This window comes from Poecilia reticulata, chromosome 18, assembly GCF_904066995.2.
Source record: "Poecilia reticulata chromosome 18, P_reticulata-male-v2, whole genome shotgun sequence".
Lineage (NCBI taxonomy): Eukaryota > Metazoa > Chordata > Actinopteri > Cyprinodontiformes > Poeciliidae > Poecilia > Poecilia reticulata.
In genome coordinates, this window is record NC_088847.1 from 9,735,293 (window position 1) to 9,750,524 (window position 15,232).

Below are 15,232 nucleotides of genomic sequence, written 5' to 3' on the forward strand. Positions count from 1 at the left end.
TGTGTGTCATCTTTGTTGTTTCTTGAAATCATAGTTTAGAATGTCTCTCTTTGGTTGTTTTTTGACATCATGTTTTAGAATGTGTCACTTTTGTTGTTTTTTAACATCATAGTTTAGAATATCTCACTTTTGTTGTTTTTTGACATCATATTTTAGTGTGTGTCACTTTTGTTGTTTTTTAACATCATAGTTTAGTGTGTGTCACTTTTGTCGTTTTTTGAAATCATAGTTTAGTGTGTCACTTTGGTTCTTTTTTGACATCATGTTTTAGAATGTGTCACTTTTGTTGTTTTTTAACATCATAGTTTAGAATATCTCACTTTTGTTGTTTTTTGACATCATATTTTAGTGGGTGTCATTTTGGTTGTTTTTTGACATCACAGTTTAGTGTGTGTCACTTTTGTTGTTTTTTGACATCATGGTTTAGAATGTCTTACTTTCGTGGTTTTTTGAAATCATAGTATAGTGTGTCACCTTTGTTTTTTTTTTAAAACAATGTTACAATGTTTCACTTTGGTTGTTTTTTGACATCATAGTTTAGTGTGTTTCAGGGTAAGAAGAATGTCCTTTAGCAGGGGGGCGCTGGCGGACATTCTTACAAAAGGGGGGCGCTGAGATGCCTTTGGGGCGCGTTTTGTCAAAGGTAATCTTTACACCTTAAATCCGCAACAATACCAGTTTAGACTTTGAGCAACTTGGTAAAACTGTATTGTGTAACATTAAACCATGCTTGGCTGCAACTGTATCGATGGCAGCTCTTCTTCTATTCAGTTTTTGTAGGTTCTGTTAGCTTCTTGGCGCAGCTCCGTTCTCCTGCTACTGGTCGCTAAAATCACGACACCCTCACTGTGTATCCCTCTGAAAAATGAACCCATTTAAATAAAGAAATCCCTCCATGGTTGATACCACGATAGAGAGCGTTCATTTTATAGTATTAACACCGGAGCTGTAAGTGGTCCGGTATGAAACAGGGGTGATAGAACAACACAGCACTTTTACATTTCAATAATCAGAATGCAGAAATTGTTTCCGTTGTTTTAAAAGGTTTATGTCAGTCTGCCTTTTCCCCATCAATACGTTTCCCGACCGCCCTTTACCTTAGGGGGTAAAAAAAAAAAAAAAAAAAGGGCACATTGCGCAAAACTTTGAAACAGGAGAAGCGGGACATAAAACGGAGCAACGAACTAGATGTGAATTATGGCATAAAAACAGAGAATTTGACGCTGAACAGTGAAAAAATCAACACACGATGTGAAACACTTGACGATTAGGCAGCGCAGCAGGTGATGAGTGAAAATTATTTGTCTTATCAATGATCAAATAAATCTAGCAAGAGGAAAGAAACTAAAGTGGACATAGCAATAAACCAAGAGAGGATAATAACAATCAAAGGAAACTAAATGGAAATGAATGAAGAACAAAATGCAAGAATAAACTAAGAAACTAAAGTAAATACAGAGGAATAAATTGGTATGGCAAAACCTTTCGAGCAATAATTAATACAGAGACTGTATGGCAAGAATAAACATACTATTTCCAGATAAAAAGTACAATAATATTGTTGAAATGTCATGGGTTTAAGACCACATCTAGTACTGAGAATAAATATACCTTACAGACCATAACAGTAAAGAACTGATCACTTATTTTTGTTTTAATTAGATTTGATATATTTATTTATTCAATATTATTTTTCATTTCAGTGTTAATGTCATGAGGCTGATGACTCCATGACACTTTCAATTTGACTCATTAGGACTTGATTAAGAACCAGATTTGTTCTTGGTAATTTCTGTCTAGTTAAACTATTAATCCATAAATCAATAGACAGGTCTATATAAAGATATAATCCATGTTTCTGTTTCATATTTGTATGGCATTAAAAGGATCTGGAACTTTTGTTTTTCCACTGAAAGCTCTGGTTTGCTCAATAAATGCCATGTGGGTGAAATTTTATGGATGATACTCTGATGTCCCATTCTCCTGAAGGCAGCACAGAGCTGCACCACCAGAAACTGACAAACACTGAAGAGAAGAAGAGCTATGATTAATGTAGTTACAGTTCTATCCATGTTTTAATTAATGCTGCAGAGCTCAGTCGTTTTGCAAATAGTTCAAAGTTTAAACTGGCAAGTTGTACATCTTTTATCTGGTCATTTTGTGGAATATTTAACAACTAGAAAATGGCACAACAAAAGAATATTTTTTCCACTCTGATTGGCTGCTGTTAGGCCTACCGATTTTAACTTGAATATTTATTGCATTTTTTGTAGACGCCTGTGAAAATAATTTCTATTCCCATGGCTTTTTTGTTCTCTGGGAAATTATTTTTGATGATAAATACAGAAGCAAGCATAAAAATCTAAACATCTACAATAGTGAGTAATATTAATGATAAAATAATGGTCAGTGCAAAGTAGCCTGCAAATTCTTTGGTGGGGGGCGGTGAGGGCCCTGGATAAAGGCTAGGGGGCCGCTTGCCCAAAAAAGGTTGAGAAACACTGTAATAGAACTTCTCCATGAAGAAAAACGACGGCTGGACAACACAGCTCTTACAAGAAAATTCACTGTGGGTAGATGGAACCTTCCACATCAACGCTGCTTGGCACACTGATTGAGAAGGCGTGGTTGAACAAATATTTAGAGGCAGAATCGTGTACTACAAAAACTGCGCGTGCAGCAGCGTCATTCTGGAAACTTTTGGGTACCCCCTCATACGTCCAACGAATAAGGCAAGTCCTGAGAAGCCAGCTTAATGGCAAGAACAAGATCCGTGCGATAAACAGCTACTCACCAGAGTAATCAGAGACCCTGCAGGAATAATCAGCTGGCCAAAGGAGGAGATGAAGACCACCGATGTTAAGACACTCGGAAACTACTGACCATGCATGGAGGACTCCACCCCAAATCTAGCATTCTGACTAAACACGAGTCATAAGGCAGGTGATTCCTTGAATTTTCTAAATTGAGGGAACCAAACCTTTTTGGAATCCTAAAGACCTTTTTTGGAAATAACAAACTGTTCCACAAACAGGAGCCATAATACTGGATGGATAATAAATGACTAAAACAATATGATCACGTAAAAGGTTAAAATAAGATTCATAAATATACATTTATAGAAAACAAGGAAAATGACAAAACATTGTCTAAGCAAAATAGAATTGATTTCTATTTGCTTTTTCTCTTTCTCTGTGTCTGAGCCTCGCGCGGTGCATCTGACCTCTGACCTCAACTCTTCCCATCTGTCCTCCCATGGACCAGATGATGTCCCTCCTACAAAACCAGCCGATGAAAATGATCGAGAAGATCTGGAGGATCAAGAAGACAGGAAAGACCTCCATCACCTCCAGGGGACAACTGTCAGTCTCCTGTTGGGCATTTGGACTGAAAACTGTGTGAGACTGAGCTTTAACAACCTCCGCTGGTCTGCTGTCCAGTATCAGCGTAGAGAAAGAAAAGCTAAACATGCTTCAGAGCTGTGAGAGAAGACGACTCTGAACTGTTGATGCTTGTTTCATCTGTGGACAACATGGACATTTCCTGAGGGACGATCTGGACAACCCAAAGATCCAACACCAGAACCAGTTGGACTGACAAGAAGCCAGAGGAAAGAGACGGGGGAGGATTTGGCTGCAGCAACGCCGAGACCGAGTGGGGGAGAGGGGCGAGAAGGAAGGAACAACATGAATCCACATCAACCACTGTGAAGGACGACCTGTCTGTAATGTCCATCTAGATCACGACTTTAAATCTGAAACAACAGAGCAACAGAGTGAGCAGCAAAACTTCACTCTACCAAGTATCAAGTACTTCAACTTTTGACACCAAAGAGGACAACGTCCAGATCAACAGCTAGTTTAGATATTTCTGAAAGGCTCTCCACTCAAAGAACTATTGCTGGTCCACTGTCGAGTGACCGAAGCAGAGAGTGAAGATTTACAATATACTTTTATGACAGGAGGTAACAAATCCTCCTGACCAGGCGTTCAGTGTTCCTGCTTCTACAATTTACCTACTTTCCAGATGGAAAATCTGCACTTTGTTGGGTTTTGAATGGACACTTATCTATACCTTCACTGCACTAATGTAATTTTTTTGTTTTGTTGGGTTTTCTAGAAAACACATGAAATTGGGTAGCTTAATTATGATCATTCTTAGTTGTTTGACTCCTAAGGATGTTTAAGAGTTTAGAAATTCATTCTTCTAGACATAAGAGAAGTCAATTTAAAACTAACTTTAATGTGTGTAAAAGACTCATGTGTTGTCTCCCGCACTTTACTGCGCATGCGCACCGCTGAGCTGAAGCATTCACTCCAGTGACAAAAATGGTCAAATCCAGTTTACTCAAAATAACGTAGTCTTGTACTTTTCTCAGGCCAAACATGTACATTGCTCACATTACTTGAGTTGAATAAACAATTTAGTGAGACTTGAGTAAAGCATACAGACCTAATTTAAGTAAGAATAGGTATTGCCTTTTAGAGTGTTCTAGGCAAGGGCGTAGGAACGAATCTGTCATTGGGGGGGACGCATATCGGAAACCTGACAGATCAGTAAATATTTTGAGCAGAAATGTCAAACAATTATACCATCATCACATCAGTAATGCGTTACTCTAATCTGATAACAAGTATTCTAACATGTTACTATTTACAATCCAATAATCAGGATTCCAGGATGAACACTCACTTTAGCATTTGCCTCACAACTAGAAAGCTACATACTCTGGTAGCACAGACAAATCTGGTTGTGAAGTAGTGTGGTCAAAGGATCAGAAAGGTGAACAAAAAAACAGCACCAGCCACCGGTTCCAGATTCTTCTGATTAAGTTTATTACATTATTTGGCTCTGATTGGACTAAACCACAATGAAACAAGTCAAACCAAACAAAATCTAGACAGAGAAATGGTAATAAGATTATTAATCTAATTTACAAACTCATCTACAAAATTAAATGGTCTTCAAAAGAAACCATGTAATAAGGGACAATTCAAAATGTTCCTGTAAAGAAAAAACAAAACACAAAAGAAAACACTGTAATTGGGAGAACCCAGCCATGTAATCGATGACATCATCCAGCCATTTAAGCAGGAAATACTGGGCCGGCCCCTCACATGCACCTGCCCTGCTGCAGATCTACAAGGGACACGCGAAAAGGAAAACAAGTAATTTACCTTGAAACAAAAGAAACAAATTCATTCAATGGTCCAGAAGCATTAGCTTTAACCAAAACATATACATAGATGGAAACTACAACATAATGCTAACACAAACAAACCCGGGATAGAGAGTGAAGCAAAGTTGCAAAATAATGTTTAAATGTAAGCATTATGACCAACTACAGAAGGAATAAATGAATCAAAAATAAGAATAAGGGAAAAATGGTAAACACACTGAAACACTTGTCACACTGATAGATAATGAACAGTGCATGTAAGCAAAAAAAAAATTTTTTGAATCCATTTTAGTTTACAGATTTTCAGTAAAACCATATAAAAACACAAGACTATCCCAGGAAACAGCGTTTCACTCATGCAGGAGGATCATTCAGCACTGCTGCTTCTGTTGCTGCAGAGTTATTTTCCTGTCAATGGAGAAATTATTTAGTGAAATATTTATCAACATTAAAAATGAGTTAGTCTTCTAAAGACTCTGAAGTGTTCCAAAATAAATTCATATTTTAACTATTTCAGTGTTTAGCTCAAACATTCTGTTATAAAGCATATCAGGAAATCAAATATTGATAGAATTTGAAGATATTAATAGATGAACTGTTTTCAATCAAAACATAAACACTAGATAAAAAAGCATAAGGAGGAATGCATAATCTATCTACCTTTTTTATTGTCCTTTGTTTTGATTAGTATTTTTTGTCAATGCATTATGTTGAGTTATTATGTAGATGTTAAATTATACTTACCTTGGTCAACATTATCATAGTCAGGATCTTCTGCTGGATGATGAATCCTCTCTGCTGAAACTGTCGGATTAATAAATTGAAAAAAGAGAATTTTAATATGTTTGGATTTATCTTCATTTAAAATAGTTAATGATTTTCCCTCATTAAGTCTCTCGAATCAGTCAGATGTTGAATCTCTTTCTGCTATAAAACATTTTCTTTACCGTTTCCTGAGGTTCTGCTGAGTTGGATTGTCTCATAGAGGGAAGAGTCACCTAAAGACAATAAAACAAGGTCAAAGTTCAAATGACTGGAAATAGATTAATTACATTACCTTCACACAAAGAATATGTTCTCCTGGTTTGTTTTTAGCACCATTTGATTAGTTTAATATGTTTCCTGCCAATAGATTGGTATTTATTACCAGTGTGAATTTCCTTCATTTCATAAAAATGTTATAATTGTATTTTTATGTTATACTGTTGAAGAGTAATAATTATGAATCAATAATGTCAGAATATTTCTTTCTATGTAAGCACCATTAATGTAGAAATGTGATTCACTCTGTGTTTAAATATTTTTGTTTCTGAAACTGATTCATCAGAAAATGAAGCAGTTAAACCTTCCAGTTAATAATAAAGATGTTTAATGTGAGACGAACCATGAAGCAGAGAGCTGTAAACAGAACCGTCATTCTGGGTCTCTGCTTGATTCAATCTAAAAATAATAAAAAAAACTTTTATGTTTTCATGAAAGTAATTATTTATGATGCATGTTTAAAGAGAGAACAGATGTTTTTCACTGACCTGATATTGCTTAAATCTGCAGGGAAAAAAAAGACATTCAGCAATTTTTTTTCCTACTTTCAGTCCATCTTGAAACGTCACAATAAAATTAAAATATTTGAGCAAATAAAGTTTTGATTAAATCTGATCCAATGTTGGCAAAAAAAGTTCTCACCTTTGGACCGTCTGCAGCGCCACAACAAGACCAGGAGAATCATGAGAATAATGAGAACGATTCCAACAACTGGCCCAACGATCAACATGACAGGAAATAAAGAGTTGAACGGCCTGGATACAGCTACTGGAAATAAAGAAATTATGCAGATTTGATTATATCATTCACAACAGATAAACGTGACTTAAAATTGACCACCACATAGACACCAGCAGTGTTGTCCTGATTCTAAATGAAAATAAAATCTTTTAAGCGAACTTCATGAAGAAAGACAACAGGCCAGGATTCGACTCCAGGACTTTCTTTCTGCACTGCTTCAATCTTCTACTAATTATAAACACAAATAAATACATCTTAACAATTTTTTCTGCTTGAAATTAAATTTTATTTCTCTGGGGAACCTGTTTGCTTTCAGAGTTACGATGGCCCATATTGTATCTATTAGATACAAACTGATTGATTAGCAAGCCTAAAGTTCTAAATGAAATAAAGCTGAGAAAAAAAGTCCAAAAAAAAAAAAGAAACATGACAAATTTTATTCTATAAAGATGTAAACAACTTTACCACCAAATCCCATAAAGTAAAATAAGGATGAGACACTCATCTTAAATCTATTTACAGAAGGATTTAATTTTCAGGCATCATGAACAAAAACTACATGTTATCCTGCTCTTGTTATCTGCTGATTTTTTTAAAATCATAAAATGCATCACTGAAAATAAACTCAAAGTTCAGATTTAATTTGTTGTTTCATTGATGAACAGAAATTAAACTGACCAGTTTCATTTATGGTGACCTTTGAGCTGTATTCAGTGTAGAAAACTGGATCTTCTCTTCCTCCTCTGCAGCTGTAAACACCTTCATTTGAGACGCTGAGGAATCCATCTGGTTTATTGCTTCTGATGGATCGAGCTGTAGAAGACACTGACTTTTGTCTGAACCAGTAAATCTTCCAGCCTTCATCGATGTCCACAGAGCAGGTCAGTGTTACACTGCCCCCTGCTGGTATGATTGTATCACTTGCTGTTAGTCTGGCTTTGGGTTTGTTTAAAGCTGATTGAGACAGAAAGAGACATATCATTAGAATTTGATTTGTTTCAATATAATTCAGTTTGGTTTATTCATACAGCACTAAATAACATCACAGTTCACTTTATAAGACAAGTCCAGTTCATATCCAGGTTTATAAAACCACGTTTGGTCGAAATTTAGATAAATAACATTGATGTCAACAAAGGAAACATTTTATTCCCATAAGTCACACTTTAATATTTTTTGGTTTTATTAATTAGACAGAATTAAGAAATTATAAATAAGAATGATAGGACACTTGTTTCCTTTAACATTTACAAAAACATCAATATTCAACTATTAACTCATTTATTCTGTCAAATGTTTTTAAGCAGCAGCATCTGTGGTTGTTATGGATTCATATATTTATTAGCATTTCACATTAAAAATAGTCTCTTTTTCATAAAGATGGCTTTATTTACATTACATCATCCACTGTTAATCAACACATTAATTGATAAATTATAGAAATCATAATAATCTGACTGTGATTGAATCAAATCATGTTGTATCAAATCCCTTCAGAGCTGAACTGAACCAAACTACTGAACCAGAACATCTTCTAATGTTCTGCTGCAGTCAGGAGAACTGGGCTGGAAATCAGCTCTACTGAACAAATCACTTCTCAGTCATTCAACAAGGAAACAGCTGCTGACAACTAAAGGCTGAACTATTTTTAGTCTGCTGGTGATTTTGCTAAACTTTCAGACAATCAGATGAATTTATTGCATAATTTCAAGGATGGAGGGATTCCACATGAGAGACAACACTTTACTAAAATTCAGAAAGTGTTGTTCAAAAGTTTTAGGTCAATCATCAGGTCTTGTCGTGGTTTTTCTAAACTATATATAGACTTGGTCGTTTATTCTCCATTCATACGTCCACTCAGTTCCTCCTCCTCCATTGGTCTCACATGTCAGAGTGACCGTCTCTCCTCTGAATATCTCAGACCAGTTGTGTTTCAGGGTCATAGTGGGATTAATGGAAGCTGTTCACATAAAGAATCTCTGGTTAGAAATGTAACATGAAAAGCCTTTCCTGCCATGTCAAGTATTAATCATTTATTGTGTCCAAGGGTAAATATGACAAAACAGAAATTAAGTTGATTTTAAAAGACAAAAAGTAATCACAGATGATAAGAAAAGGAATGTATTTACTTAAAAATCTTTAAACATAAAAAAATTTATATTTCATACCAATGGGCTGTATGAAGTTCGCATCTGAGGTCAGTGTAGTTGGTTCCTTTGTATCACCTGATCAAAGAATCGGTAAAAAAAAAAAAAGAAAGAAAATCTGTCAAATCATCAAATGATTGATCTCCTGCACATCTTCCTGGTGCTGAAGCAGGATTCTCACAGCTGAAGAATAACAAACCAGAGTCACAGTGTTGGACAAAAAATTGCATCACTGTTGCAGGTTTTTAATCTACATTGCAAAAATACAAAATATTACTAAGTATTTTGATTGAATTTCTAGTGCAAATATCTTAGAACATGAAATAAGACAAAAGAAACTTAAAAGGAAATTATCAGCAAGATTATTAAATGTTGATGAAAAAGTAACTGGCAGATTATTTCACTCATCACCAGGGGAACATGTGTTCAATTTGATAATAATAAATCAGTTCCACCAGAGAACTATTTTTCCTGAGATTGACAGCTTTGAAATCTTCACACACACAAGAATACTGTCATCTTTGATTGACTGCAGGTATTTGTAGGATGGACTGGAGAGAAAACTTGGCCCTGGAGGAAGATCCACCAAACAGATCAGAAATTTTTACATTCCTTCCCTTTCTCTGAGGACTTTTTTCATTTTACTGGCCCAAGGCAGGCAAACTGTGCTAATGCTTGAATTTTAACAGACCATAAATCTCAACTCTTAGCATTTATGTACATGATGGTAAATTTGATTTAATGTTTTCAGAAGAAATGAGAGGTTATCAAATCTTTGCGCTTATGCTTCATTTGTTCACAGATTTCACCAAACTTATATTTAAACACTGTTAGTGATGCTGATGATACAGGACCAGGGCAGGGTGGTGAGGGTCTGAAGGGTTTGTGCTTTAAGTGATGTCAGAACATTTATATCCCTGAATGGATGGATTGTTGCCAGGGGATCCAAATATTCATCTCAAAAACTAAATTTTTTGGGTGTGCTGTGGTGGTGCAGGGGTTAAGCACAACCCACATATGGAGGCCTTAGTCCTTGATGTGGCCGTCACAGGTTTGATTCCCAGCCTGGCAACCTTTGCTGCATGTCTTCCCCTACTCTCATTAACCACTTTCCCGTCAGTTAACTATCAAATAAAGGCCACTAGAACCAATAAAATCTTTCTCTCTCTCTCTTTTTATTTTTAATTTGGCTCTTAAAGACAATCTGTCCATTGATCCAGACCAATACAGACTTACAGAAAACAAGAATAAATCACTGGATGTATTTTAGTCATGTTTGTCTTTGAGGCCCCTTCAGAAAGTAAAATCACAAAAAGAAATAAAAAAAAATAAAAAAAATCAATTTTCTAATATTTTTTAACTCTCCCCGTAAACTGTTTAGATAGAAGACAATAAAAGTTGCCATGATAATTTTTGTAAATGTAAGAAATAATAGTCAGTTCTCTATTAGAGTCAGAAATAATCAAACCGGCATGATTACAATCTTACTGACTGATGGTGAGATTAATAAATGTCAGTATAAATAAAAGGGAAGTAACTTTGTCCACATGAACTTTTTGCCTTCACATCACAGACAGCAGATGGCGCTGAAGTGAAAAACTTTAAACTTTTACAGAAAAGCACAAACCTTTCTCCTCTTTAGGTTTCCTCTCATGTGAATCTTCAGTTTTAAACACATAAACATCTTATAAACATGGTAACTTCATATGATAATGTAAGATTTTGAGGCAGCCATTAAATACATCTTGAACCAGAATGTTACTGACTTGAATGTTTATCTTCTTCCCCATCATCGTCTTCAGTTCTTGACTCTCTCAGATCTGCTGAGATGATCAAATCGAGATCAAAAATACTCATCTACTGATAATATTTTGCATACAAAGATTTTTCATTTTACACAAATCAGTACACTAAACTTCAAGTAGTCTGACCCTCTCCCAAATAAAACTAATAAAAATATATATTTAACTTAAAATGCATAAAAAGTTGGTGTTTGATTATATATTTATCATAAACTGAATGCAAAACAATTAAGAAAAATTGATTCCTACCTTCAGCATTTACATAGATGTGATGACTGAGCACTGCAATGAAGAATAAAACCTGATCAGATATAATTAAACTCAAAACAAATATAACCAATGGTGGAACAAGTCAGCGTTGGGCCGGTGACAGGCTAATGACGGGGTCTTTTATACCCAAATAATAAAGCTTAGGACAATATAACTTTACAACATAGACAACAGCGGGCCTTACAAGTTTCTCCACCACAGAGAGTGACTATGTCATTCTGAAGTCCATCAATCAGACATGAAGTATAACAAACCAAGAGAACAACAGAAACATCAGGCTACTGGTCACTAATAATGAAACAACACAAATTCAAAGCAGTTCAGCACCACGGAGAGCGATCGGATCATTTTGACACTTTATCAATTTCAACCCAGAACCTGGAGCAGCTAGCAACTGCTGAAGCTGCTGTTGAGACATTAAACCGAGCACGCATCTCAAGCGGACACGCAGCGGCACGCACCGACCCCGCTGCACACACACCATGTTGCAAGCGACTCATGCTCCTTTGGATCTTTGCAACTCAGTCCCTGACATCACCGCTGTACCGCCGAGAGAGAAAAAGGGGACGTAAGGTAGGCGGCTGGGCTGATACAGTTTACAATCAGTCTACAGTTAACTCACATATTGTGAATAATGTCAGAGTTGCTACCTGTAATTATCCTGACTCCCTGGTCAGTTTTGGCGGGTCGGAATCGCTGCCAAAAAAAAACCTCCGGTTCATCTCCAAGACAACGAACAAAATATGCATCCAGTTTTTGGCTTTTCCTCGCTCTCTTTTTTCCATCTTTCTCACTTTGCCGCTCCATGGAGCTCCACTCATGTTAACTTAGTCCGTAAAAATGCTCCATCTAGTTTGCCATTTGTTTCCAAGTGACTGATGATGACATATGGGCGATCCACTTGTAATTTTGTGTGTCATAAAGTTAAATGTAACAGTGAAAAAAAAAAGTCAGTCATGTAGCACAACATTTTATTCAATATTTTACACCCACTATGTCACTAAAATCAGTCGGGCTTGTAAAGTTTTTAGCAACCATGAGTCAACCCTGACTGGGCAACCTACATAATCCTACATACCGAGATCTTGTCCAGCTTTTGTCAGATGTGACAGAGGCTTGAATCCCTGAAATAAAATTCTTGCTTCCTAGGGTGGGGTCCCCACTGCCCTCCCAGCCCCCCCTGACTCTCTGCCCTCCCAGGCCCCCCTGACTCTGCCCCTGATTTTAACCATTGCAAGATTTCTGTGCGTTTACTTGGTTCCTGTGTTGTCTTGTGCCCCTGATTTCTCCCAACTGTGTCTCGTGCTCCCTGATTACCTTCCCTGTGTATTTAGTCCCACCTGTGTCTGTTTTTCCTCATCAGGTCCATCAGTCAAGTTGTCATAGTCATTGCTGTTATTTGTCGTCATCACCTCACTCCAGTGCTACCAGACTCCTAGTTCACCTGTGCTACCTGGTTTTCTGTGAGTTTTGCCATTAAGCCATTGTTTCACACCACTACGTGGGTCCTCTGTATTCATCCTCACCTCAACTACCACTAAACATGACAATTTCAGGCAAAACTGCTTTGGTTTGATAAATAAATTCAAAGATAAAATATGTAATGCCAAAAAGACTTAATGTCAAAAAGCATTTATATAATAACACCAAGACAACATGTAGTTAATCATAGAAAACACACATTGCTTCTTTTCAAGAAGACAGAGAAACCGATCCAACAGCGTCAATCTCTAATTCCATTTTACAGAAACGTTTTTGATTACTGAACATGAAGTCAGCGATGAACTTACAGAAAAATCCCAGCATGCAGAGCAGAGCGTTTTCCATCCTCAGCTCCAGACCTTCTGCTCATCAGAAAGGTTTTTACGTTGTTTTATCTAGAAGAATGAAGCAGAAGTTACATCTGTCACACATAAATGACATCAACATGTTTTATTCTTCTCAGTATAGCTGTGTGTTTCCTCCCCTTTTATGCAAACGTCAGAACAGCAGCAGCAGCTTTGACCACAGCAGTTGGTGGGTTTTATTTCCTGTCCACTGCACAAACATTTCAACCTGTTTCATGAACAAAACGACAAATGTGGTTATAAAAATATCCTGACGTTAAACAAATATTACATAATGTAAAGAAAGGCATTGCTGTGAATCTGAGTTTTTGTGATTAAAGTTTGCAAAATGACTCTCCCCTTTTCTTATTCTTAAATTTCTTGCTGCATGATTTTCAAAAGTATTTTTTTCACACCTCCTTCTTGTAACTTCCGTTCTTCTGCTTCTCAGGTCAGTGATGAACAATTGACCTGTCTGGTGGTTTTGCTGCCTCTGTGCTGTAAAATGACACAATGGGATACTGTAATGTGATTAAAAGCAGCTCATGACTCAGAACATTGAATACCACAATGTTAAAAAGGAGCTAAAGCTGGTGTGTGTGTATGTGTGTGTGTGAGAGAAAGAGAGGTTAAGTGAAACCCACAAGAGTTGAGCTGCAGCAAGGTGTTCAACCTCAAGTGTCAGACCCAGATTATGACCTTGATGATCCACCAGTCCTGGATCATAAAGGTCTGGTGGATCCATGGATGCAGAGAATGAAGCTGAGGATAATAATAGTGTTTACGATTTAAACTGGTTCAAATCAGTTTAATTTCTTCTTCTATGTTTATTTTTCATTTGATTTCTTTTTCTACGTTTTTTCTGTTACTGAAAAATTTATATTTTCTAGTTGCAATGTTTTCTGTCCAACAGTGTGAATATGATTGAACTATTTGTTTATGTAGATGTGTTTATTTTTTCCTGGTTTATAGAGGGAGATTCAAACTCTACGGTTTCTCATCATCTCTACAGAGGCCTCACAGTGAGAATGACCTCATTACCACATTCAGATATGAACTGAACTGTAATAAAAATAGAAGTAAGGCCGTGTGAAACAAGTGTAGTCAGACTGATCTCCAGCATCAAAATGAACAATAAGGGAAATTTATCTATGCTTTCTGTTCTACAGGGACAAATTATGTCATTCGACACAACATCACATATGACCCTTATTTTGAAATTCCCATTATATCAACAATCAAATATCTAAGTGTCTAAGTTCATACAAAATGCTGTTTATTCACTCAAAGCTCCTACTTAAAGGTTCAGTCCCCAGCCGAGTTCCCCCCACACAGAGCACTCTGTATTTTTAGAATACATTCTTGTGCACTTTCAAAAGTGTATTTGAAACAGTTAAGTTCAATGCCGTGTTCCTGTCTGATGTCATGACACAAACTTCACCAGGGACAGATCCTGTATCAACCAGGGTGCTGTGGTGGTGCAGGTAGAGCACAACTCACATAAAGAGACCTTAGTCCTCGACGCAGCTGTCGTAAGTTTGATTCCAGCCTGATGACCTTTGCTATCTGTCTTTCTTCTCTCTCATTACCCACTTTCATGTCCAACTACTCTCAAATAAAGGCCGCCTGAGCCAAAAAACCTGGTAAAAAAATATCACTGATTAGTTTAATTCTTTATTCGAAGTAAACTAAATGAGTTGTGAAAGACTGTCTTAAATTTGTCATTTTAAACACACTTAATGAATTCAGTTAAGAAAACGTAATAAATTAAGTCAGATAAACTGAATTGAATTACTTCTTACCAATTGAAGCAACTCAATTAAGTTGGTTCAACTAATTTCTTTTTACAGTGCACCACGATGTGTTGCTGGTTGTTTCATTTAGCTCTGATACAATGAAAATACATATCTGATATCAGAGCAGTGGTTCAATGCTGAAAAAAAAAGTCTTAAAGTTTATACATATCTTTATAAGCATTTCTATTTGTTTTGTGTCGCTAGCCAAAAATATGAACAGTCCCACAATAAACTGGGATGAAACTCTGTACTTTTATGTTTAAATTATTTGTCTGTACCACCATCTAGTGACTAAGAAAGAGCATTGCAACAGCTTTACCGCTTCAGAGCTCTCACCAGGGCCGGCCCAAGGCAAAGCAAACTAAACGGGCGCTTAGGGCCCCAGGGCCGCTAGGGGTCCCCCTAAGTGTATTTTTTTATTTTTATTTTT

At 36.5% G+C, this 15,232-nt stretch overlaps 1 protein-coding gene and 1 long non-coding RNA gene across 5 annotated transcripts in view; one reads left to right on the top strand and one right to left on the bottom strand.

Annotated features, from left to right (window-relative positions):
• The window catches only part of LOC145548720 (uncharacterized), an 88,445-nt gene extending 84,966 nt beyond the window's left edge, over window positions 1–3,479 (top strand). Inside the window, exon 3 of the long non-coding RNA XR_014084724.1 lies at window positions 3,204–3,479. This is a non-coding gene — a long non-coding RNA (uncharacterized LOC145548720). The remainder of the gene's footprint in view (window positions 1–3,203) is intronic.
• LOC103475901 (uncharacterized) overlaps window positions 1–14,808 on the bottom strand; it is a 60,844-nt gene extending 46,036 nt beyond the window's left edge. Inside the window, exons 1-11 of one of the 4 annotated variants that reach the window (XM_081599647.1) lie at window positions 12,259–12,337; window positions 11,160–11,192; window positions 10,875–10,931; window positions 9,130–9,186; window positions 7,640–8,921; window positions 6,863–6,988; window positions 6,709–6,724; window positions 6,564–6,619; window positions 6,127–6,177; window positions 5,924–5,983; window positions 4,367–5,587 (exon numbers count right to left, since the gene is read on the bottom strand). In XM_081599647.1, the coding sequence (XP_081455773.1) occupies window positions 5,580–5,587; window positions 5,924–5,983; window positions 6,127–6,177; window positions 6,564–6,619; window positions 6,709–6,724; window positions 6,863–6,988; window positions 7,640–7,943 (621 nt within the window). In that variant the 5' untranslated portion in view covers window positions 7,944–8,921; window positions 9,130–9,186; window positions 10,875–10,931; window positions 11,160–11,192; window positions 12,259–12,337 and the 3' untranslated portion in view covers window positions 4,367–5,579. The other 3 variants (XM_081599646.1, XM_081599645.1, XM_081599644.1) reach the window with 3 other exon arrangements.
• Between the last annotated feature and the right edge of the window lie 424 nt (window positions 14,809–15,232).